At 33.3% G+C, this 28,000-nt stretch overlaps 1 protein-coding gene across 4 annotated transcripts in view; it reads left to right on the top strand.

Moving 5' to 3' along the window:
* LOC118183197 (uncharacterized) overlaps positions 1-28,000 on the top strand; it is a 509,384-nt gene that overhangs the window by 45,371 nt on the left and 436,013 nt on the right. For 2 of the 4 annotated variants that reach the window (XM_085809467.1, XM_085809463.1), the window contains exon 1: positions 8,356-8,513. The exons of the other annotated variants lie outside the window; for them this stretch is intronic. In XM_085809467.1, coding sequence (XP_085665593.1) covers positions 8,458-8,513 — 56 coding nt within the window. In that variant the 5' untranslated portion in view covers positions 8,356-8,457. Of the gene's footprint in view, positions 1-8,355; positions 8,514-28,000 lie in introns of those variants that run through there. 4 annotated transcript variants of the gene reach the window in all.

Below are 28,000 nucleotides of genomic sequence, written 5' to 3'. Positions count from 1 at the left end.
GGGACTTACGTTTGGTATTTAGTGAAAGTCATTTAGAAAGAATTATTTTCCAAAACACATCCTGGCTTATCAGTAAAGAAAGAAACGCTACGGATTTCGGTTCCCATTAGCGATTTTCATAGCCCTTGGTTCAGTTAGGCTCTGAAATTCCCTTGGAATGGCAATGATACCAGCACACCTGGCGCCACTGCATACAGTCTGCTTCCGTGAAACCAAAAAGACACAGTTTTCCGAGATTCTGGTCTTTCCGTGAAAACAGTAAAGTCCAGAGCAATGACGTTCTGTTTATGACATCCGAAGTTTGTATTATGACAAATAATGCCGTTGTCGGCGGAAGATGACATGCCTTGGACATCCAGATTCATGTCTTCCGATTCCAATGATTTCACAATCTGGGTATGAAGCTATGCTGCGTACCTTCTCACCACAGCAGCTTCTCTTAGATCAATATAAAGCATTCCTACAACCTTGAAAGGTCACTTCACTGTCCAGTTTGTTCTATTAGTTCCTTGTTTACAGAATATCTATCTCATATTTGATGTGATACTCGAGATTCATGATCGTAAGAGCAAGACTTTGTCTCTTCAAGTCGCTTTTTCGAATGCGGAACTATTATTTATGCCAAATTTCTTTTCCATATTTGGAATTAGCGCTATATATTAAACCCCCACACGCAATCTGTTTTAATAAGAAATATTAGATTTAATACGGCAGTTTTTTTCATTTGATAATAACGTATTGAACATAAACGTGTGTATATGTACATACATATCGCAACACTAAAATTTCGAGATTTTACGTTACTCACATTCATATGCATCATTTTGATCTAAATTAAAGGGGTTTTTTTGTGATTGCTACTTATAGCGCTTCTCGTTTTCTTTTAGTTTCTTCGTTCATTTTCAATTTTATTGTTACCGCCAAATTATGAAAGGCCGGCATTTTATAGAATACCTAGGTATTTTATAGAACGCCTAGAGTTTTCAGGCAAAATATGAAATATGAGAATTATTATACACTTAGGCTTTGTTAATATATAATACCTACAGAAAGGCATTCTATTGTATGATAAATGAATGCTCTTTAGGCAAAAAAGGAAGAAAAGGGTCTTGATATGGTTATTATTTAAAAGACGTTCATTACTCAAAAATAAAAATGTTATTTTGAAAAAATAACTAAAAAGTACCATTAAAATGCTTTTTATTCAAAATACATATAGAAAAATAATGAAACAATTTGTGGATTCTTATTAAAAAAATCATATAAAAATAAGAAATTAAAATTAACCTATTTGTTTCAACATGGCAGCCTTGAATGACATTTTGAATTCACTTCATTACTTTTCTCACACAAAGACATTTCACATTTCGTCACTTTTTTTTACATATAACAAATCCTTGGCTACTTCCATTGGACTGAGCAACTGCAAATAGCCTGATAGGAATTTCGTAGTCAGGAAAATTTTTAATCCAAAGCAAGTTTTAATTATTAAGATGAACTCTGATCTGGTATGCAATTGTTTGAAAATTCATTCAGAAGTTCAAATTCGGTAGAAACTATCCTCTGTCACCCTCATTATAACTGCTAATGTATTGCACGAATTATTATGTACTTTTCCCAGGCATTGTATATAATACTATGTAGATATATTTTATACTCTGGCAGTTTGTCATTTTGCATTCTGTCGAAAGTCTAGGCAATGTGTGAAATGTTTAATCATTTCGCCCACTGCCGACTAGTTTTTGGAATTGTATAAAATGCCTAGGTGTTCTATGGAATACCGAATATGATTACTTTGCCGGTAACATATATATATATATATATATATATGCCATTGCACACATTACATTAACGTATTAACATTAACGTTAAAAAGCTTCTGACGAACTCTCATTCAAAAGGAGGTGGATTACCTGGGCGTTGTCTCAAAACAATAAACTTATTTTTTTCGAAATGATGCAAATATTACTGTCATAAACCATCAGAATAAAGCAAAATTTCTACTTAAAATACGAAAAGAGGAAGAAATGGTGGGATAACAGCTGCGATAGCAAATGATATCGCTGTATTAAGGAATCAGTTTCCTCTAGAATAATAAATAATTTAACTGCACATAATCTAGAATATAAAAACTGCTAAATCACCGATTAAAAATAATCTGCTAAATTAAAAATATAAAGTAAGAGTGTGTAAATACAAGAATAATGTAAGTAAAAACATTATTCTTCTTATTTTGAATACTTATAAGGTACTTTCTCCCTCTTTTCCGCATGCCTTCGTAATGTAATTGGAAGCATACTCGATGCGTATTCGAGAGGGCCAGGGCTCGAGTCCCGGCGAGGGCATTGTACATTTTTCACTTTTCCAGCATAAGAAAAGAAACCTAATGACTCTATATGCTGATTAAATTAATATAATCAAATGAATTTATTTTTCAGACCTAACTGCTTAAAAATGCAATTAAAGTGTTAACAGTATTTTATATTATTTATAATATGGGCTTTTTTTCCTTTTCCTGTGCTCTTTAACTGCTGTCGTATTAGCAGTGTTTTTGAGTTACTCGTAGAAGTCGTTCCCGATATTACCTCGGTTAACTGAGTTAATGAGGAGTGTACTATATAAATATGTATACATATGTGTGTGTGAGCTTGTAAAATATAATATATGAAAAACAATTATTGCTTACTTAATTGATAATAGACTTGTTGATTCCTAATTTTAATTTAGATGCACAATGCACAACCCCCTTCAAAGAATTTGTGATGCACCATTTTGCGTCTTTAAGTCTTCTTCAGTAATACGCATTGCAATGACCTCTTGCCTAACCATTGTCCGAATTCAAACAAAGCATTCCGAGCTTATTTATAGGACCTGCTGTAGTTCTCACTCACTTTTCTTCCTGCTGTCGCTACGCAAGCACATAATTAACAGCTTGGCTGTCTTTCAACTATGTCCTAAAAATGTAATATGTTTTATATAATATTCTGGGATAGATCGTACCCATTGTGCTATCTCAGTCAAGAAGATATGCGTTATGAAATTAGTCGTCTAGGATAAAATGATGCTTAAATATCAAGCTGGTTGTTCTTTTTTAAATAAAGTTCCAGTCATCTTACAAGCAGCAGTTTCAAGCTATCTTCATTCACTCATCTTACTAGTGTGCGAGATACATTTCTTCTATCTTCATCCCAACCACGACTTTTTTATTCGATTTTATACAGCCAGCAACTGTCGTTAGGGATTCAATGCCTGAAAACCAGGAACACTGAAATTTTCTTTTCATAATGCAATTATGATTAACTTAGAACGAGAAAAGTGCAATAGTTCTTAATATCCCATACGCTCCAGACTTGGCTCATTCGTTATTTCATGCTCCAGACTTGGTCACTACTTTCTGTTTCCTAAAGTGAAACTTCTGTGAAATGTCATGATTCTGAGAGCATTTCAGCAATTCAGGAAACCGTAAAGATGAGATGAAAGTATATTTCTAGAGCTGAATAACGAAGCAATTCAGAAACCTCTATGCCAAGATTGTGTATAGCAATAAAAAGAATGTATGTAGTAGTTTAAATAGTGGTTGTTAAAATTAAGAACTAAAATTTTAAAATAAAAAGAACTTTTTCTTTCAAAGGCTTTTATAAAATTTAATACTAAAGAGTATTTAATAGTAAAGAAATTTAATACTAAAGAGTAGACTAAAGAGTACACTTTTATAAAATTTTAATACTAAAGAGTAGACTAAAGAGTATACTTTTATAAAATTGAATACTAAAGAGTATGCTTTTATAAAATTTAATACTAAAGAGTATACTTTTATAAAATTTAATACTAAAGAGTATGCTTTTATAAAATTTAATACTAAAGATTATACTTTTATAAAATTTAATACTAAAGAGTATACTTTTATAAAATTTTAATACTAAAGAGTATACTTTTATAACATTTAATACTAAAGAGTAGACTAAAGAGTATACTTTTATAACATTTAATACTAAAGAGTAGACTAAAGAGTATACTTTTATAACATTTAATACTAAAGAGTAGACTAAAGAGTATACTTTTATAAAATTTAATACTAAAGAGACTTACTTTCTTTTTCTTTCCTTTTTTCCGCCAGCTGGACAACCGGTTCGGCTAGGAAAGGTGCTTGTCGACCTGTTTAAGTCCCGATGATGACTATAGTTATTTTTTAGAACCTGAGATCAAGCTTCCCAAAGTCTGTCTTTATAAGGGAAAGCGAGTGAATGAATTAAAAAAAATTGCAAGGGGATTTATAAAGGGAGTATAAGGGCTATAAACGCCCTATAGAGAACTATAACGGCTGTAGATGTACTGTGTAAAAGTAAAAGTAAAATTATTTATTATATATTAAGTAGGTATTTTAAAAAAAGGATTACTGATTTTTTTTATATATTAGCTATATCTTTTTGTACATTTAAAATAAAAAATAATAATAAAAAAAGAAATTTTAGCTTAAAATAGAAATTAAAAAGTATTAAATAAATCGTTGTACGAAAGCTGAAAAAGTACCATATTTCATATATCGTTCTCAGTATGTAGCAAATTACAGTTTTCTATTTGGAGAGTTTCTAATTTTTGAGAGATATTCGAGCTTCTACTTTACACAGTAAAAAAAAGTCCATAGGTTTTTACAGTAGGAGCTTCGAAAGTTTTAATAACACATAAAAGAGCTGAATATCATATTCACTATAAAAAGATGACATTAAAAGTAAATCGAAGCTCAAAAATTACAAAAGCCAGTTCAAACTACGAATTTCTTTTTTTTTTTCGTGTTTCAGTGTTACCCATCGAATAAGAAATTATTATTTCAGAAAGAAAATTGAGACAGTGAATAAGCGAGATTTTATCGATCGGTTTTTACTTGCATGCTCTCGATAAAATTTACTCCATTTTTTTTTTACATGCACTACATGTTTAAGAGACACATTTCAAGTCGGAACAAATTTGGGTTAAAAGTTTTGTTGTTAAGAGCTTGCAGACAAACTTTGTCGAGCAAGAGGTTTATGAAAGGGATCTTATGCTATTTATTTTGCAAGTGGGTTAATGCTACATGCATTTCTTTAACACAGAAGTATATAAAAGATTGATTGTTACTACAGGAGAAGACTCAACTTTCGCGATTAATTTGAAGATTAAGATAACTGGCAAATCAATTAGGATAAGGCAAAGCTATGTGAGGGCTGCGTGTCTAAAGAAAGGGATGCTTTTGTGAATGACTTTCTAAGTGAAACTGGCTCGTATTCGTAATAAACAAGTCGGAGAACCAGGAAGATATCCATGTAGCGAGCCTGATCGACGGGATTAGAACCGCGTTCAACTATCAGTGTTCAGCGATCTCACCCGATCTGCCGCTGGTAGGCCAATTAATGTTAAGCCAAGCAGAATGAAATTATTTTATATAAACACGATTATAAAAATTAATTCACAGCTGCTTCCGTAAATAATAATTTCTGTTAGAAAATGTAGGATCATTAAGAGATTTCCTCCAGTTACGTTTCTGGAATGATGACCTATGGTATGAATCTATCTATATACTTTGAGGTTTGTGAAATCGCAGCCATTTAGCTGTTGTTGGAACGCATTTTAATTTTTAAATCTCTGATGCAGCAATATAATGTTTTTAATTATTTATATCTAAAATTAAAAAAATTAATTAAAGTCATTAGAAGGGTATGAGGAAAAATTTCTAGCGTAAAAAGTAAATTTTAGGTTATTTTTCAGAAGCAACTGCTTACCGATGTGAAATATAAATTAATAATTGATCTGTCATTTTACTGTATTTTGTATAAGTAAACAAAAACCAGTGAAATGTAAGACTGTGTTAGCCCAGTTCCATTGTTTTCAAACAATTATCAAAAATTACTTAGAGAATTGAACAATTCCAGATTGTTTTTGGTCAAACTGCGTTTACTTTATTCATTAGGCTGAAGGTAATATATTCAAACTGGATAATTTTAAGCGGAAATCGTAGAGCTTAAATATCTCTCAAATGGTAGACTGTATGCCTTGGAAACAAATCAAGGTACCATAGGCACCATAAATAGCTATGAAAGTTCAAGGACTGCGAACTAAATAGCGCATCTCTAGACCTATAAAGCCAGACGTCTAGGAGAAATGGTCTCCTTTAGTTCAGTCGAGAACTTTATGTGTCATTAGAAAAGGAAATCTCTAAAACGGGTATTTTTCACAAGACTTAAGAACAGGAGTTCTTTCTAAAGGCTACCAATGCACATGTGAGCCATTTTCTGTTGGTTACATAGAGACGAAACTGTATTTTGAAGTATTTTCTTTTAAGCTAAAGGGAACATCCAGATTCATAAATAACTGTGTGATCAATGTATCCTGCGAAGTGTTTGAAACAGGTACTATAATTGCTCAGCAATTTCAGGCCAAAGTAATATTTACCCTTTATGAATTCTAGCTGTAGACACAGGACGGCTGTAATTTAAATCAGAGGTCGTTAACTATTTTTTGTTCACCCAGAGGTATCCTTTGCAATTGAGTCCCAGTCCCAATAGTACGCTAGCGTATGATTTGGCAAAAACGCAAAAGTTAAGTTACGGCCTTCAGCGCGTATAATTTACCTTCAGAAATAAATGACTCAAGTATTGTATCTCGAAGTACTTGGTATTGGAAACTAAACACTGTTAAACGGCAAAGACAGTTATACAACTTAAACGAGACCATAGGAACAAAAGAAGAAAATGGGCTGTCTTCAAGCAATAGCTTCTAAATTTTTAAGAAACACTTTTTTTAAATAATAAGTAAACAAAAGTCTTGAGATGTTTCTTCGGACTTTTATGGCAGATCTTCTCAAGAACGTGACGTCCGAACTGATTTTAAATCACCTGCTAGTTTTTAAAAGTAGCCATGATAAAATATTTTCCTTCCATCACTTTCATCAAGCATGACGGGAGCAATATTTATTCTGCGTGTTCGGAATCTATCCCCTCTCTGAAGAAATAGGAGTGCTTTCTTTAACTGAAATACGAAGACCAGGAAATTTTTAAACTTTGGACACTTGCGAAAGAAGAGTACCTGGAAGTAAAGCTGGAAGCAATTATTCCTCAAAAACTTAGTGCTTGTGTAAGGCTGAGTTGTTTGGCACTAACGAGCATGAAAGACGAGAAACACTGGAAATTTCTTTTAGTTGAACAAGAAATGCTTGTTTTCATTTCCGCTGCTATTCAATTTTTGAGCAAGAAACGGAAAGCTCAAGTTTCTGATTAATAACTAAAATTTTATTTTAAGTTACTAAATGGTCTATAACGTTATCAAGTTTCATCTCTTTTGAATATTTTTTCATGTTCGGTTTTCAAAGTTAATACTCAGTAGAATCACAATGCTTTGGAAGCGTCGCTGCTCGCCTGTCGACAACCATTGAATTTGATCAACCGGCGATAATGATCCCCTGAACTTTCCCAAATTACCTACTTTTGTTAATATATAAATTAGAAATATGCACTTTACTTATAACAGAAACATATTCATTCAAGATTCCAATAACTCAATAAATAACTAATGAAATTTAAATAAATTCAATGTTATCGAAACAAATGAATCATTCTTCAATATTAAGTTAAGTACATTAAAATTAAAAGCATTGTTTCGCAATATATTTCCAGTATAATTTTGCTAATTCTCTTAGTAAATTTATCAGTGACCTACTATTAAAGTTGTTTGATGACGTCCCAATGAGGATCTGTTAGGGTAAATTAGGGAATAAATTTAGATTTATTTATTAGTTATTATTTTAATTTCATTTAATTCAGGTTACACTGTTTTGTGACTATTTAGGCGTTTAAACTATAGTAGATTTATTTTCGCCACGCATATTTCCAATTTCATCCATGGAGTCTTTAACTGATTTAAGTAAAAACACTGATGGACACATCTACATCATATTTATATCAATATGACGGACATTTTAATTGAAAAATATATTTGAATTCGAAAGAAAAATTATTACGCATGTGTTCTTGTCCGATATTTCAAAAAATAAATTTTGGGTGGTGCTATAAAATTAGTTTTCATGAAAGTAATTGGTTTCCATACTCGCTGATTAACTTAATACAAATGCTTAACTTTAAAACCTGAAGAAGAATTTATTATCTGCAAATACAAACACAAATTTCTAGAACATACGACAATAAATATAATTTCTTTTCTTAGCACAATATAAACTTCAAAATCTGGTAGACAGACACTGATTAATTTTAGATTTTTAACTGTGACAATAAAACATGCCATCTTATTCTGATAAGTACAATAAGAGAAAATTATGTTCTTCGTACTCTTGAACTTGAAGATAACAGGGTGTGTTTTTCTTGAGAAAGGGAAGCCTTGAAGCCTTTTTTACAGATAACATGTTAAAAAAAGGAAAGAAACTGGTCTTGCACACAGAATAGGTCCTCAAGTATGTAAGGAACTGTGTTCATGTGGGCAAGCCTCAGCAAATTCATTGCTTTAGGTCATGAGAAATGCTTATGCCGGTAAGTAAAATTTATGGTTTTTGAAAGGGAGGGAAGAGAACTTTTAATCTATGAATGGCTAGATCAAAATTTAAATACAATTCGCTTCTTTCAGTAGAAAATGGAGGAAATGCTTACATTTAACCATGGGTTGTTATACTGTGTACTTTGTCTGCAGTGAAAAAATCTAAAGATTTTTAATTAACATTTTTCAGATACAATTCCTGTTTGTTATGTTGAAAGACGCAGTTTTTAATCCTGGACGAAGTTAATTCATAGCAGGATTTAATTTTCTCCTTTACTCAGGAAACTATCGCTCATTTTTCATTCTGATTTAAGACATTAAAAGTATTTATGTAAATAATTCCTTTTTGAGCTGGGTAATTTTAATTTTCTAATGGACAAAAGATTATATTCAAGAAGGATAAAACGACATTTCTTGATTCAGATTGATTATAGCCAGGGCAAAAAAAAAAATTATTAATTTCGATAGACAAGACATATATAATTTCCTTTCTTAATTCAGGCTGGTTATTCAACACAGAACAAGTTAAATCAGGGGATTCGAGGGTGAATTGGATAATATTAGTTTTGGTTTCACCTGGTGATTACAGTCAAAATAGACAAAATTGTTTTCAATGAATTGAAAAGCATATTTTTTCAATCCCACATATTAATCATCAGTATATTATATATGTAAAATTATCTGCTCTAGAGAAACTCTTTCACTAATGTCTGCAAACCTAAGATAGCACCAAATAGTTGTTACATAACAAAATTGCAATGCATGGGAAATTGAAACTTAAATAAAAAAGTTTATTGATGTTAAACTGATTTATCAATTTCTCTTTACTTTCTAGTTTATTAAGTGTTATATGTACCGGTACATTGCTATATACCTAACACATATATATGTAAATAATAATAGCTTCAAAATCCTTTATTAAAAAAATTGGCAAGGTAGAAAATAATGGAAAATTTACATAGAAAATTTGTAGATTAAAAATGAGATTAAAAGAAAGAAAATAAGAAATACTAATTATTTATGTAAATTCAGCTTTAATGCATGATTCCTTTCTTGCTGCAAGCCTCTTTTAAGTAGTACACTATGTGCAAAGCTATAAGTAAATTTCAGACAAATGAAAGCGAGATTGCCATATCAACCCGTCTACTACCGAGATTTATTTACCTGCGATGTCTGTCTTTCATACACTTACCAAAATCTAATAATGTGATTCATTAATGTTTACCCGCATTTATGGTTGAGCTTTATTTTCACCTGACTTTGCATGTTGAGAAATACAGATATCTTTGAAGATTAAAAAAAAAAAACCGAAGGCAGACACGAGTCTGCGAATTGTGCAATTTCAGCTTGCCCAGCTCAGCTATCAGAATGAGTCGTGGAAAACGTAGATGCAGCTGTGAAAGAGCAAACTTTTCGAAGCGAGAAGCAACTCGGGAATCTTAGGCTAATAGACTGTGCTTCTCGAAAGTAATGAATATTATTCATCCAAGAGAAACCGCTATTTTTTTCCTTGCTACAAATCCGATTAGAATGCTCGTATATGACTAACGTATTTAAATAAGAGAATGGACTTGCTTCTCAGTTAGATGATGGCAGCGGAAAAGACAGTCCAATGAAAAAAATTAAATAGGCTTTTGAAAATTGTTAATTATTCAAAAGAATTAAATAACTAAATGCACCTTTTGTAATAGTTCTTTTCTTTTTATCTTAACTGTTTATTACTGAATTTCCTAATATTGTTAAATGACAGAATTAGCACTAGCTGTTATTTTGCTGTTTATGAACGTCGACTAACCTTTAATCTTTGGAGCCAGATGTTGGAATTGTTACCCCATAAGAATGTTCTTCACGGAAATAACGAATTTTGAACTTCTCTGAATCCATTAATAGTTCTCAGGACAGTCATTGCGATAATCCAAAAAGTGGTGATGAAGAAAACGCTGAAATATGTTTTAGTGGTTTTTGCCCAGGGTTGATAACCTGATTTGGAAGTTTTTGAAAGGAATTCCGATATATCAGTTATAGTATACTAAAATCTCAGGAATGCGAAGCAGGTATCACAGCTTTATTAATGAAAGAGCCTTCTGGAAAATATGATTAAACAATTGAATAAGTGTCATTATTAGATAAGAGAATATGAAATAATATGAAGTGGATGTTAGACGAATATCATTTCTAAGTTCTTTAAATTTTTAAAATAAAAACGTTCACTTTTTTTAGTTGCAATTTTACAGTATTATTAACCTAAAATAATATTCTCAGCAGGTATAGTAAATGAGACTTTACAATTTTATGTAAAACTGATATTTTTATGTATAAGACCACACACTTTTTCCATAGAATTTAAAAAATAAAAAAGAGGGAGTCAAGAAAAACTCGCTATCAGACTGTATGGGATTTCTACATGTGTGCTTGATGGTTGAGCGGCTGGTAAATTGTTAACCACTGAAAACGTCAGAGTAACATAGCAAGAAATAAAAAAAAATATCGATAAATTATATGTATGTTTTATTTCAAACCGATGCTAATTCAAATGCTGAATCAGAAAGAAGCATGCAGAATGTTAGAAATTCTAATATTGATGTATTTTTAAGTTAAGAAGCAGAATGTATTTAGAATAAAAACCTAAAACAGCAAATTCAACATTAGGATAAAATTGCAAAAATTCAATTTAATTCTTTAACAAATTAGGTAATAGTAAAATAAAGTATATCAACATAAAATACATAAACCAAAATTTAAATGTTTACATAAAAGAATCAACACTTTTAATTTGACTTAATAACAGCAGTTCTATAAAACCTGCTTCCTTAATAGTTCAAAGTAAGCAACGGCATAAGCTAAGCCCTATATAAATTTTAAATATTTGCTCACTTTAGTATTTCATTCGCTACGAATTTAGAGGATTCCTAAAAAAGAATGCTAGGCTTTGACCTAAACTAATTTTGGGAAACATAAATTCAAATGTTCTGAATAAAAAGTAACAAAGAAATAACTATTATTTAGTAATTATAGAATATAAAGTAACAACTACGTGAAACTCATGTTTAAATAGTTGCTCACTTTAGTATTTCATTCGCTACGAATTTAGAGGATTCCTAAAAGAGAATGCTAGGCTTTGACCTAAACTAATTTTGGGAAACATAAATTCAGATGTTCTGAATAAAAGGTAACAAAGAAATAACTATTATTTAGTAATTATAGAATATAAAGTAACAACTACGTGAAACTCCTGTTTAGAGGTGGTATATTGTATAACAAATACTATTAGAAATATTCGCATTAATAAGGGTTACAAAATAGCACACGAAATATTCATTGATTTCTCTCTAAACTTTAAAATCATTTTCGTATTAACGGTATTTTAGACACATGAACATTCTGTTGACATATGTTACACTTATAATTTACATATAAGAGCTGACACTTATAATTTACATATAAGAGCACTCTATGATTTCTGCTGCAAAATTAATCAGGTTAAAAACTAATTTTTTTTTTACGTCGGCTTTAATAACGAAATAGTCAAAAAGATTTGGAGAAGCAAGGAAACTCTTCTGTATCTAGTAATTAATTCAAGCCAAATCTGGAAATGTAACAGCTATTGTTACAGAAAAGTTAACGGTAACTATAGGAATAATAATGGAAATATGTAACATACACTGAAACAATAACTTTTCTATATTATTTGGTGAGATATTTAAATGTCACTAAAGGGGGGGGAGGAAGATTAATTCCTCGCTGGTCGTTCCCAAGTATCATACTGAAGAGAAATGATTTATTAGCGCGATGGGATGGACGACATACTTGCTTTCATAAAAGTGCAAATAATCGAGATTTGTAGCAAGCAATAGATTTTTCATAATTACTGAAAGCGTATTAGTGACAATGTTGTTTTTGACGTATTTTCACCTGCATTATTAATGATCTAAAATGAACTCTAAATTAAATACAAGTAGCTCTGACTAATTTTAAAAACATTTTGAAAAGCCTGTTAATTGCGAAAAGATTAAGGCCGCATTTAAAGATATCGTACCGAATGCCGAGATTAAGAATCCCTGCAGAACCAATGAAATACAGGAAAATCCATTCTCTTGATCGGTCACAACGTAAATGATGCAAATCATATCTGACCTGTCAAGTAGCACCAGTGATATTTATACGCAGTACTTTTTACATTTGTTTCTCCTGAGTAATAATGTCAAATAAAAAAAACTTACATGCACTTTTTGAAGACAACGTAATTGGTTTATTGAATAAAATGTTGAAGGAAGTTGTGAATTAAGCAGCTGCGAAAGCCTAATATATATTGTTACGAAATGTCCAGGCGCGGTAAGATAGCTTCTCCGCAAAGAAGTTTTAGGGTTGCCCTAAAATTGCAAGGGAAGGCAGGGTTGCCACATTTGGCGAGAACTCGCCAAATTGGCGACATTCGGCGACAAAATTGGCTATATGTTATGGACGGATGGAGAACTTTCTGGAACGGATTTTTACCGGTTTGGCCCAGAATGTTCTCGAACACAAGTCAAAATCTATATAAACCCTGCTGGTAGGCGCAGAGTCAGAGTGCGAGATAGTTTCGAGTTAGTCAGTCCGTGCGGAGTCGATCGAGCTGACAGCCGGACAGCGAGTGCCGAGTGGGTCGTCGAGTGCATCGAAAGAGTCTCTTAGTGTATCGCGGTTAGTGCATCGTCGAGAGAGTGTGTTAAGCTTCGGAAACGACTGAACCGAAGAGTCGGGAGCTGTGCTCTGTGTGTCGTCGAGTGCATCGCGAGTTGTAGTGTGGAGAGGAGTCTCGAGAGTACGTGGAGTCCCAAGAACGACCGAGTAGAGTCGGGAGCTGTACTCTGGTGCTTTGCAGTGAAGCTGTCTTCACCGTTATTGCCTGACAGTGTGAAGGCTGTGTCGCTGATTGTTCCAGCGTGTTTATGGTAGATCTTCAACCACTGTAAAAGTGACTTTGGAGCTGTCCTGATTAATATTAGCTAAATAAAGTGTGTTTCGATATTCCATCAAGTGCTGTGGTCGTTATTCACTCCAAATCCACACGAGAAGAAGAGAGAAAATATAACGTAACAACTGATGTCAGAAAAAAACGCAACAATATCTTTATAGATCATGGAGGAATCAAGGATGTTTGTGAATATATAATGTCTGTGAGGCATAGGGACACGCTAATTATGCGACGATTCAAAAGTCTTCTCGAGAGGTTGACGGTACAGAAATAGGAGAGAGAGACCCTTGGACCGATCCCCCCTGGCTCTTAATCCAAATTGGGGATGGAACTGAGCAACATCGTAGTGTCACTTGTATGGTGTTCAAGGCTTTGCTAGCGACAGGCTCAGTCTTGCACTCTTTGCCACGATGAATTTCGTGGGCTTTTTCTGATTTTGCTGTCAAACAAGTGAGATAAAGTCACAGCAACATACAACAACACTAAAAATTACAACACCGATAAACAACTGTGAAATTGAAAATAAAATTGTATACCTTTCATTTTATATTGTTAGTCCACCGAATGCGAAGAAAATCACTCCTTTTGAATACAGAAAAATTGTTATTTCTAAGGCCTGCCGATTTATTCCATGAAAAATGCTTACATTCAACATTTAAATTTCTGTTTTATATAGAAATCTGATATTTTATTACGAGGCTATCAACGATGAATTAAATTAAGAAATAAGCCATTATTAGCAACTGCTGAATAGATAAAAATTTCGATCGAATGCCAAAGTTTGATATATTAATTCAGAGCTTCTAAAAAAATTTCATTTGAAAGATTTTTTTTATTATTTGCTGTAAAAAACAATACAGAGGCTGTTCACACATTTTTTTAGACGATGTATATTGTATTCACAAAAGTAAATTACATAAAATTTTTGTGTTTTAAATGTTCTATTTGACATCCCTTATTCTGAACTATCTTTCGACACCGCAATTTCCAGGATAATAATGCCTTTTGAAGTGGCAGAAGAAGTATTCTATCCCATTCCTCCCGAACAGCTTTCTAGAGTCCTGTTAGGGTTTAGGGACAACGTTTGGATAATGCAGTTTTTAAAAGTCCGAAAGCACAAAAATCCATACGTGACACATCGGGAGATTTAGTAGGGTCATCAGTGAAGGGTATGGCCTTGATACCAGTTTTTCGTTCCATTTCTTTTAGGAAATTTACAGTGGATTTTGATGTGTGACTTTTAGCTTTGTCCTGATGGAGTCTCACAGATTGATGGCACTGTGGGTAAAGCGATGGTATTTCATTCAGAAAAATTGGCGATAAAATATGTTCCTGATAGTATTTGGCGTTAATCTTGACATTTTTTTTTTTTTTTTTTTTTTGCATTCTCTTTATTTTTAACTTGCCATTATAGAAAAACCAGCAACAATCATGAATCCTTTAAAAAAACTTTCTTTCGATTCTTTGAACTATGTACTTCAATTTTTTCTCCCCTTTTATGATAATAAATGGCTCTTTTTTTGTTACAATCATTTAAATACACCCATGCTTCATCTATTGTGACAATTGTTTTCCATTTTTCTTTGGATAAGTGTTTCCCCATATAGAATTCTGCAGCGTGTCCTGCGTTGAGCGATATGCTTCCGAAGAAGACGATGCACATTGCGTTTTTTCGCTTTCTTAAGATTTAAATCAACGTTTATCATTTTGTTTACAGTGGACACCGAGCATTTTAATGATTTTGCAACTGCCCTTTGACTAGGGGGATTTTCTTTTAACAGTAAACAACGTACCTTTGCAATAGACGAATATGTCCGTTTTTTCCTTGGATACTTGTTTGGAATTTTTGTCCCACTTGAGGCTCCAATTTGACGTTTTTTTCCTTTCTTGTGGATGATATTACCTGTCGACGCTTTAGATATCACAAAACCATGACTCTCACATCGTTTTGGGGCAACGGAGTATGCATATTTCTCTTCGGAAAGAGCGTAAATATAGCCTGCGAACCACTGCTTTGTTAAATTCGCCATTTTGAATAAAACAAAACTTTCAAGCTACAGACGATAATTTTGACTTTTAAAAACATAGTACAATTGCAATTACTTCCTTTGCAGCAACCACAACGTTTTAGTTCGGGCGCTACTGTAGCGTCATTAGGTGTTTTGAAGGCGAAGAGGTGAAAAATATGCAATGTCTTCGCTGGCACTCGAACCTGGACCTCTCAAATACGCGCCAAGTGTGCTAATCTTTACACCACGAAGGCCTGCTAGAAGGAGGGGAAAAATACTTTATAGTCTTTTAAAATAACAATCAGGGAGAGGGACAGTGAAATAATTTCCTCTTACTGCTATTCTAAAGGAGAGGTCAGAGAGTGCATGTTTCTTTTATACGATGTCAATGAAACTTTAATGAATAGAAACAAAATAGAGCTGATTATGTTTCTAAGCTTTTATATGTCTTCATTCAAAATATTTGTTAAGGAATTAGCTTCTGTGAAGTTTATTCGTAGCGAAGTTTAACTAGTCTTACGTATTTTTCGTTAAAGAATATGTATGTAAATAAACTCTCAGATTTAGATTTTTAATGGACATGAATTAAAATAAAGTTTCCCTTTCTTTGCTACAGATTCTACAGTTTAATTTCGGTTGAAGATATTAACGAATAACTAACATCTTCATTCAAAATACAATTGAGCTAGTTAATTTTAATTTTTACATTTTTTCATAAATTACTTCATAAAACATGTTGGCAGCAATTTCTAATTTTAATGATATATAAAAATTAATAACTCTTTCATAGTATTTTATGGCCTAAGAAGTACATGGTTGTTACTAGCAAAATATATAAAGTGTGCTTTCTGTTGAAAATTTCCAATTAATTGAGATCTGCTGAAAGCAGCTTAGTAATTATAAATTATAACAACTGACTATGCTGTTAATAAAGCATACACTGCTCTATTACATTTCATATATCTACTAGAATGCAACGTATCCCCAAAAAAGATAAACCCATTTGAATTGTGTATTACTGAAAAACATTATGAATTATAATACAATTTATGTTAAGTTTGTATTAGAAGCCTTAGCTTGGAGTTTTTTGGGAAAAATAACACTGACAACTCAACGATGAAGAAGTTGAAACGCACCATTCTGTATAATAGTTTCGCTTGTGGCGGTTTACAAATCACTGCGTATGACCCGATTAAGATATTAAAGCACTGCGTTCTTTTAAAAGCTTTCGACTACCATTTCTCAGTTTTCATGAATTAAAAACAGGGGGAACTAGTAGGATTATTTGGGGACTGTCTAAAATACGAGACGATAGGCCATGGCCTTGCGAACTTAATGATAATCAGAACCATAATATTATGTGAATCCCTTAAGTATAGAGTTTTCGGGGTTTTCCCTATGTTCAACGTGTATACGAGCCAGTTTCCTTTAAGAAAGTCCTCCACGAAGGCATCCCTCCTCTTAGGCAGATATCCCTCTAGGCTTTGTTGTAATCGCATAAACCACACCATTAAGTAAAGCAGTTTTTCTTATCTTATTCCTATAGACTCTATCCTCGAGCAAACCCACGGGAAAAATCAGCAGTTGTGAGCTTTCGTTGGATTGGATTGGATCATTTAGTTATGGCAAAAGCACACGAGGGCTATCTGCCTAAAAAGAGGGATGCCTTCCTGAAGGACTTTCTAAGGGAAACTGGCTAGTATACACGTTACACATGAGGAAAACCACGAAAACGCCCATGCAGTCAGCCCGTTCGCGGGATTCAAACCTCGGATCGAACTACCAGTGTTCAGCGTCTTTACCGCTCGGCCGCTGGTGGGCTAGTATTTCGTTGGAAATCTAGATGTTCTGCAAGCACGAGAAACTCATTTTTAGACTGAAACCTTTTGCATACGCATTAGGTTTTAGACAAAAGTTATTTTCTAGGAGTTATAGTTTGTGTTTAAGTCATTCTTTATATCCTATATAAGTAAAAAATATTAAATTGTCATCATTTTGTTTGGGTGGCTTCTCCATGGGTAAGGTACGGATCATTAGTTCAAACTCCAAGGTCATAACCACAACAAAAAAACCAAAAAGTGATTTAAGCAGTAAACTGCCATAGGTATAAAATATTTGCTATTATAGAATACTCTGTATAAAAAGTGTTAAAGTAAAACACAATAGCTTAAAATATGTTAAGACCTAGTTATTCTTAGTTTATTGGCAATTACATTTTATCTAACATTGTCCAGAACTTCCTTTTATTTCAGTTTTGTTAATATTCTAGCCTTAATGTGTTAAAAATTCACAGCGTTGGGACTCTTAATTGAGGCATTCAACATTTCTTAGATTAGTTTCTGGATGTTAGCTATGTACAATGATTTACTTACTCCACAACTTTGTCAGCGAGTTAACATTTATGCACGTGCAAAAAGATATATCACTGTTCCTTAACCTTGCGTAATGCAATTTTGTACACGTTTTACTTTAACGTTTGCCTTAACGTTTAACTTTAAAGTCCTCATAAAATTAAATTGATGGCACAACAATGCGTTGACTTAATATTTATTCTTGATGGTCTTGGTTTTAGATACTTATTACTTACAGCTAATTAATTGCCTAAACAGCATTATCTTTGCCTTCTTTTCACCTCCGCCAGCTAACTAAAATGAGTTCCAAAATTTAACTGTAAAATCAACTGTGAAAATTATAAAATATAATATTTTAAATTTAAATTATTAATATATGAATTTATTTATAATAATGTTTGCAGCAAAACTAACTAAATCCTAAAAGTTGACTCTGAGTTTATAGTGTTGTGATGGCCCCAACTTGTCAGCAACTATGGTAGTGACTGCTATGAACTGTAAAGTTACACAAACACGTAGGAAGTGTTTTAAAGCCCTTTTTATTCCAATTTAGAAATAACAGCTGCGTTACCTTGACGCTCACAAACTACGCCGACCCGGCGGTTTAAGAAAAACAGAAATGTGAAACTAAATATTAATGACAGGATGAATAAATAACGAGATCACTACCTTCGAGGCTCTGAAATCGTAACTAACTTAACCGCGTTCTAAGATACAGCTGAGATTCAGCGAGCTTACTGATTAAGCAGTTGAAAAATTCAGCGAACTGCCGAAATAGGCACACAGGCCGAAACGCGCGATTCTTAAATTTCTACCTAGCAACCTTCACTTTCGCGATTCAAGAAGCACACATACAATCTCGTTTCCCTTCTATTTAAACTCAACTTACTTCTGCTAAAATTTGAATATACTGCGCGTTCTACTACAATTTACATACTCTGGCATTGGCAATTCTAGGGGAAAGTAAAGGCTTGACAGGAAAAATAGCTTAAACTTAAAATAAATGTTAGTTAAAATAAATATAAACCCTACAAGTTTACAAATGTTTACAACGAGACAACTAACCATCTATCGAGAAAGGTCTTTCTCAAAGCTTTTATCTAACTCAAATTTAATAAACTTAACTTCTCATACTCAATTCGAAACACAAATAAATACCCTGACATCAAAAGGCTTTTGTATTCTTTTCATTAGCCTCTGATTATCCTAAATATAAAGCTAGCAAGAAGAAAAATTACCGATAGAAAATGTATAATTACAGAAATCAAATGTTAGAAAAATGCACAATAAAATATTTAATTTCTAAATTAAATTGGATGTCATAGAATGTTTAAAACTATCGAATGCTTACAGCTATACATTATGAAACCAGTTAATTGCATAAGAATTTTCATGTTTCCTTCAAGTGAAATATCTGTGTGTACTAGTATTTCTCGTTAGAAAGTTATATCAAAAAGCTTTCCTTAAGACTGAACTCCTTGCGTGTTTTAAATGTAGTCAAGTTTTTTATTGAAGACTCAGTCACTTTTTCTTATAAAATTTCATGCTTGTATTCTGAAAATAATGAGTTTATTCCATAGTCAACTAAATTCCTTCTCCCATATCTAACATAATCAAAATTTTTGAAAATTATTCTGAAGCATTTTGCAATTCAGTTTACAAGGAAAAAGGCGAGTTGTAAAAAAAAACAAATCTGAAAAAAAAAAAAAAAAAAAAAAAATTATTAAATTTTCAGCGTCAAATTCTGACATTATCGTCCCATCCAAATCTGACCGTCTTACACATCCTAGAAAACTGTAGCTTATTTCTCTCGAAACAAAGTTATTAATTTGAAACTTAAACTCGTATTTCCGAAATTAAAAGTTTAACGAAATCCAAATGCATAACTTTATTTAGTCTTTTGTACTGATTTATAACCCACGCGATAAATTATATAACCTATGCGACAGTAAAGAAATTGAGTAAAACTAGCGGCATATCATAGCTAGAAAATAGCCTTTTCAGACAAGTTTGATTCTTCACAAAACAATAAACAGACGGAAAGCAGTTTCCATAAGTACTGCTGGACACCTGTTGCGGAATTTCCTGTCTATCCTACCCAAATACATGTATTTACTAACTGCAGTCCTTCCTCTTTAGTGCGTGTTGTTGAGTTACCTAAGCTAAAGGACAGATCTTTGTATGACCTGCGTGTCCTCACCTACGTTGCTATGTGGGTAATAGATAACAGCACACAACGAGTAAAGGCAGCTGGAATTGGTCCAAAATGTCTTTTAAAGCACGTAACCCACATCATTTGCGTGCACGTGCTCCAAAATTCAGATGAGTTTCATTCAGCTTGGTTGTTAACATTCTGCAAGGGTTAACTTTTGATTAAATGAGAAGCTTTTAAATTAGAAATCTGAACGTGACTCATCACATACGGCTGAAAGTTGCAACAGTATTTTCATATTCTTTATATTCAGTAAGTTTGAATTAATCAAACATTCAGAAGCTTTTCACAAACGTTGTAGAGGTATTTCTGTAAACTTGTACGGCATTTATTCTTTTGACTTATTTTCTTTTCATGCTCTCTGAAATGATAAGCGACTTCTCTTGGGCTAGTGTTTATAACAAACACAGTCATAGCAGTTTTATATTCATATACACATAAATTTTTAACTAAAAGGCAACGGTTGAGAAATCAGTTTTATAGTTAAAAGCCATTAACTAAATATGCAACAATGTATTCTATGGAAACGGTACCACGTGTGTTGCTTATATAGTACATTGTTCTTCTCTGCATTTAAAATTGAGTTCAAGCTTCACTTGTCCAACACTAAATTTAATTATGTAGTGTTTAAATTTGTTTACATTTTATACCTTTGTTCTCTTTATACTCTTATTAAATCTCCCACTATGCAGTAATCTATGAAGAATTCCGTAAGTGTACTTCTGGCTGTCTTAGGAGTAAAAAATATTCTTTAATAAGACAATATTATTCGCGCTAACAATTAAATATCCGAGGGATCAAAATCACAAAATTTCGCCTTTCTTTGAATTTTGTGAACTTGCTGAAGATCAAATGCAGATAACTTATTATGTTTTTGTTAAATTTTTATCATCTGCACTATCTATAGTAACTAATAAATGTTAGCAGTAAATAGCAAACTGAAAACACTTGACATGAAACTACTTCTGTTTAAATTAATACGTCATACGTCCATGATTCACAATGTTTTCATCTTAACCTTCTAAAGAAGTAGGCCAAATCCTTGTGACGCAAAACCATTAAATCCAGAAATAACGTTCAAGTATTAAAATTCGATGTGCCCAGACTGTCCTGACATGATTACGCAACTTGGTATATGAAACCATACCAGTACTCGTAAGAGATTTGCAGTTCCCTGTAAATGTTTGATATAAACTATAATTTATGGAACAGAATATATTAAGGAAATAATATTCTATCACCTGGCATTTATGAACCGAATGCTGGAATCCTACAGCTCAGTTTATATGATCACAGCATTTAATGGTTTCAGCATGTCAAAAAATAATAAACTGATTGTTAATACACGTAAATTAAGAAAACGCCTCCCAAACACGATAGTGGTTAGTAACTCTGACTGCTATACCGAAGGGCCCGGATCTGATTCCCGAAGAAGGCATGGATGTTTGTATAGTGTCTTTGCGGCATGGGAGCACTCTAAATATGTGGCAGGCCGAAAGTCCTCTGGTGTGGATTAGTGGTAAGGGAAGAGGAGTGGGAGACCCTCGGACACCTCGGGGGGGGTTGCCACTCAAAATTGGGATGGAACTGGACAAATCGTGCTGTCACCTATATGGTATCCAAGGCTTTTACCAACGACTGGCATAATCTTGTACTCCTTACCGCGATGAATTTCGTGGACTTACTCTGATATCAGACAAGTGAGATTAGTCACAACAACAAAAAATTAAGAAAATAATATAGAAAAGTATCGTTATAGAAACTGCATGAAGAATTTTGATGAAACTTTGTGAAAGTTTATAAAATTGCCTTTTCAATTTTGGAGCGATACACGATTACTCTTTACAAATATATATTTCAGAGAAAAAAAATAGTCGATAGTTTAGTCGTATTAGTGAATAGTTAAAGCTAATGTTTCTTTAAATCTGCTATAAACTCCTTTTTTATGCTAGTTGAAGGGTTAAAAGAAGCTATGGAATAGTTAGAAATGGGTCGACTTGGCCAGTCTATATGCATAATTTCCTTCGAAGGTACTGTTGCACTACTCAAACTCGGTGTACATGTGATCATCTGATAATACGAAGACTTTGCCTATCGCACCTTTGCAAGGATGCGCGTACTTAATATGTATATATATATGTAACCACTGAATTTTCTGTTTAGATGTATACTGTGGTTTGTGTAACTGCCTATAGAAATTCCAAACCCCAAATGCACAGATACTTTTTTTTTTAACCAATGACATTGAAATGGTTGAGAGAATGTGGATCTTCCCGTCGAATAGAAAGTCTGAAGTCAGTTTATAAGCAAAAATCGGAACTTATCTTTAACAGCACGGATTTCTATTGGTCTGCATCCTGCTCAAACTATTGCTGTCTGTTTCATTATAAGATTTTCAGCCCTCTGTTTTATGCAGTTCTGTTCAACTGTGTTTTATGATGAGATGTGAGGCATACGCAAATCGCTTGCCGCTTAGCTTAGAGACATTCATGACATCTCCTACCTGCAATAGAAGGCGGTGCGACGCTATCAAGATTGCTGCAAGAGAGGATCATAAAGGAAATACCTTGCGTCTTTGTGCAGATAACTTCGGATTAGGACCGGCCAGCAGTCGGAACTTTAACTATCCGTTGACTGATAATCAGAAAGAGGAATTTTGATTTGGAAATTAATTCTTCATTCTATAACAAAAGAAGGGTTTATATTCAGCTGTGCTGCAGCATTTGACGGGCTCTAATCTGTTCTAGCGGACCACCATACATTTGGCGAATGGTGTCTCATTATTTCTATGAAAGTGCTATTCCGAATTTCTTTAATTACGTATGAAACAGGAAATATAGACCAACTGTGATGATCTTTTAATACTGTCCGATTATACAAATTTTTACAACCCAAAATAACTTTTATACGATATAATGACTTGGCATTAGTGTCCTAGTTGTACCAATGATTGTCAAATAGTGTCATGTCGACCGTATACAATTGTCTTTTTACTATGGCCAGCGCCTTCTTGATTAAATTAATTTTATCTTTCGTATTTCTGGGAATGCAAAGCTTCTGGAAGGAAAAGAATCTTTTTTAAATAGAATTTGAATAAGAATGATTGTCTTAGTTTTCTTACTGGTAAACGTTTCCTACGAAAGAGACTATATTTTAAGGAATCAAATATCCATATAGCGTTTATTAAAGATATTCCTTATATCTGTTCTTGTGTTACAGTGGCCAGCGCATTTGCGTAGTATTAGAGTACCTTGGATTCGATCACGAACGAAGTCATAGTTGATTTTTAAAGATCTGTGATTTAAAACACAGTTAGACACTAGAGTTGTAAGGAATTGTCTCTTTCCTTGCTGCATGCGTTCAAAGTGCAATTGGAAGGTTCGGAATTAAAATCCCCACGAAGGCATTGCTGATTTTTCGTGTACACTGCTCCGAGATAAACTTAATGATTTTATATGTGGCACCAAAGCAAAAACGTGGTGGATTCGTAACTACAACGATTTAGCGAGCGGGCCCGATGCTCTGGAGTCGCCCTTTATATGGCGAAGTATGTAATTCTCCTTACCTATGGCATGTCCCTGATGATTCTACAAAGCGATGCTGAAACTAAAATATGGTGAATGATAGTGGTCACACACATGCTTTGCTTCTTTTCCATGACTTCTTTAAACAGCGGAGGGGGGTCTAAGTAAGGAAACAGACTTCTTCTAGTATGTGTCCTTGTGGTGCGTTAGCCTAAAAGATGTCAGTTTCGCTTCTCGACGAAACGTGGCTGACTTTTTAAGATTTTTAATGGCAAAAAGTAGTCAGATTGTTTTGAAATATGATGCATATAATATCTGAGAGCTGATTTCAAAATTAAATGTAGATTTCTAGGGTTTCTATCTTCTTTGAATTATAATCTATAATATATTTCTATTTTCTGTTTCTAATTTCAAAATTTATTGTAGATTTAAATTTTTGTCTACAAATGGAACCTCACAATAGCCCACTGCAAGTGCAAAGGAAAGTACTAGACAGAAGAACATCATTTCGAGTTACGGAAACTTCACTGTAAACCATCACTTAACACAACATACAAAATGATTTGTGGAAATTACATCAGAAAAAACTGTATACCTACTTTTGAGAATATGACCATACCACAAATTAGTTTTGCGTAAAACCCTTTCTACTGTAGAGACATTACGTAGTTTCGGAAGCAAGCAAGACGAAAAATATGGAATCGCCTTCTCCGGGAATCGAACCACGGACCTCTGGAATACTAACTCAACGTGCAGAACCACTACACCACGAAGACATGCTAGGAAGGCGGGAGAATTACCTTATACTACCATTAAGATTATTTAATCGAAATGAGAAAAGAGTCTAATTTGTGCCATACAATTGCGTCTATGTCCTTTGGTACATCTTAAATGAAATCTATTGTGAGAAATTCTGACAAATTTTACTGTTCATATTAATTTTTGTAAATTTGTAAATTTAATTTGTATTATTTCAAATTATAAATAAAATAGTCATCAGATACATCTGAATAAGGTTAAAACCAACTGATACTATCTGTATTTTTAATATTTATTCAAAAAAGAATTTAAAAAGTCGTATATTTGTTACCTTGATTAATTTTCAATTCGCTGTTACTAGATTGCTTAGCAGATCTGAAGAATATTCACCTACATTTTCTAACTATCGAAATTTTCTGATATTTCTATAGTTTAGGGAAACTATTGTATAAATTCACAAATTTAGGAACTTTTTATTACTTTAATTTAGGAAATTATGTACTTTTGTGAATTTCTTGGAATTACTCCTTATAGTAAATAAACTTTTGTTGAATAAATATTATTCTGCTCTGTCAGTTTTAAAGCCTTACTTATGAAAATAAAGTACAGAGGAGTTATTTACCAGTACCTTCCTAAAAATACGGAACATGTAAACAACTCTTTCAAGTTTCTCTGAACTAAAGTATGGCAGATTTTTAAAGAAACTTATTGAGCCAACGTTAAATATTAAATTAGCAACCTTCCTCTCTTTCTGAGCCAAAAAATACCTGCCAATAAAATTAGAAATGATCTAAGATGCTGATAATTTTTCTAACAGAGTTCTTTTTAAGCTAGGGGCTCAAAATATATCGCCTGTGTTCGCAGGTCATAAAAGTGTTACCGCCTGTAATAGGACATATTTTTTGCAAGCTTTTTTCCACCCACCTCGCTCGGATTTCATGAGCTTCGGGAGCTCTTCTTTTATGTCTCCATCAATTTTCACCTCACGCTGCTACACTCCAGTGAAACGAGTTCCCCTATTCTGAAATTAGATTACTAGTCATGAGCCGAATTCAGTTTCGAAATCCTGTTATGCGTCTTCCTTTCGGTGGTTTTTATATATGAGTGAAGCAACAAATCCAACAGCGTGGGAGGAAAATACACTGCCAAATGTGTTGCATTCGCTACACAATATATTCCACTTCCGGAATCCTAGTGTAAATATTGATTAAGTCTGAATCTGTTTCGATGGCTGCAATTGAAACATTCGTTCTGATACTAACGTGCAAATAGCAGTAATACGAAAAATGTACAAAAGTAATGTGAACAATGTATCGTTTCGGTGGAATTGATTTTCTGAAAGGAAAAGAACACTTAAAGGAGAAATTGTAAATTAATCCAGTTGCTTAATTATTTACTCGTCAGTATTCTCAGGCACGAACATTCGTTAAAAACGTTATTTGAATTGTTCAATGGCCATGTTTATGCAATAATTCAGTTTATTTGGATTGCTATTTGGCTGGAACCAATTTTTAAAATAGAGTACATTATTTAATGCGGCTAGACAGTTTGGCGCCCGTAAATAAATTCAGTTGTAAAAGCTTAGGGAAGAACAGATGTGAATGTTTATAAATAAAAATATGCCGAAAACATTACAGAGAAATTTTCCCACCTAAATAATCTTAAATACCAATTAGTTAGCAACAATGAAATACATAATTAAAAATGCTCACCACAGCCCGAGAGGATAAATCTGCAGAACAATCATAGTTTTATAACAGCAAAGGGGTTATTTTTAGCTAACTAACTACTAAAAGCCAATTCTAATCCCTTAATGTTACCTTAAATCTTTCATGCAGGTTATCGCCGGTAGTTTAATCTATCTGTGGAAACACAACTAAACAAGCAAGTAAAACTGAACTGAACTTTATTCTAACTCATCATTTGTGGGTGAAAATTTAAGTAAATCTAAGTTATACAAAACCAAAATAGTATCCTCGACTTTTGTACAGAATAGCTGGAACATACAGATTCACTTGTCTGCAATATAAGTCATTCTTATCAAAGCCACAACACTTTATGTCAAACAACCTAAAATCTCAACCAACTTGTCTACCTAGGCAAGCCTAGGTTAATGTCTAGTAAATCTAATTCACTAGAGCAGCTGCGTTCTCCAAAGAACGGGTAAGCGCGACAGGACAGCCGCTCACGTAACCATACACTTATTTATAAGAAATCATACAGTTACAAATTCTTTCTCTCACTTTATACTAAACCGCTTGCCAATCGAATGTGCATATTTCTCTGGACTGAGCGTGTACATTATGAAACGAGGCATAAGGAAAAGAAGCAAATAAAAGCTTTAATTATTACTTAACTCTTTCGCATCGAAGTCGCCCCAAACGCCCGAGCATTCAGACATCGTCTGGACGCCCGAAACGTCTGAATAATTTCCTACCTAGTGCTTTCCCCCATCACGTTACTGCATTACTCATTGCTTTCAGTTGTTGTTAAATGGCATGTCAATCATTCTTTTGAAGCTACTAAAAGTAGTTCTATTATTTTAATGCCCCTTCTCTTTTCTTTGTTTACTGTCAGTGTTTATCTTTTGATGCACGAAATTGCAATCTCGTCCCAAGGGGGAACTTCACACAGAGTGAAAGAAGTTCTCGCTTTACTTTAGTAGGTTATTTTTAGCGCTGTAGTATTCAATTTGTCATGGGGGAAGGAAAAGCATTCCAGGAGAAATTCTTAGACACGGGCGTTTTCGATGTTTGGGGAAAAGAGATTTTGCCCTCTCTCGATGCGAAAGAGTTAAATAAAATGTCAGAGTTTCGTCCGGGTTCGAATTCTGACGAAGGGAATGAGTATGTAGACGTTTTCGTTATTTTTCGCATGTGTTATGTGACTACGAGCCAGTTTACTTTACTATACCCCTCTATGAAAGCATCTTTCCACTTGGGAAAAATTAAACTGCAAACAAACATAAAATAAGTAACAATTAATAAGTTTCTACCTGTAAATACGCCTGCCGGGAGGTAATACAGTTAAATATCATTCAATAAAATGTTGAATTCCCTGAGCATTTTCCGCAAGAGGGTAATGCTAATGAATCTTTCTAAAATGTTGATGAAGAAATTAAATTTTTCGGAAATATATGAATATTTATTTTTATGTATTTCAGTAATTTATTATGTAAAATGTTCATTAGTAATACATATGAAAGACAAGTGGTTCTCATCCTTTTGATTAATGAGTACCATCTAAACAAAAACTAAAAATCTTTAATACCATCATTACATTGTAAGGCTTATTTTAATTTTGAGTTAACTTCCTTTCCTATCGATTCTTAATTTCAACTTGCTACTTCCGGCCAGAACGTAGTTTTAGAATCACGTCTGAATACATAATGAGGAAGAGCGGTATTTAACCACGAAGTTCTTCTGTCTTAGTGAGAGAGATACAAGATATTCTGGCTGCACGCGTCCGCCTTTTTAGGCTCCTCTCTCGTAAGCTATTATTACGCTCGGCCGTACTGTAGGCCCTTGATAACTTCGCAGTCAATTAGCGTTAAGGGGCCAACTCTGGTAGAATTTTGATATCTTCGGCTATATATTTTTTTAAGTTAAGATTAATGTAGTTTATTTCTTAGTCTCTTAAGTTGAAGCCCGAGTGTCGGCTTTATTGTACAACTC

This window comes from Stegodyphus dumicola, chromosome X2, assembly GCF_044657685.1.
Source record: "Stegodyphus dumicola isolate Sdum_Otavi_A_Nest chromosome X2, ASM4465768v1".
Lineage (NCBI taxonomy): Eukaryota > Metazoa > Arthropoda > Arachnida > Araneae > Eresidae > Stegodyphus > Stegodyphus dumicola.
This window is presented reverse-complemented; position numbering and strand designations above follow the sequence as displayed.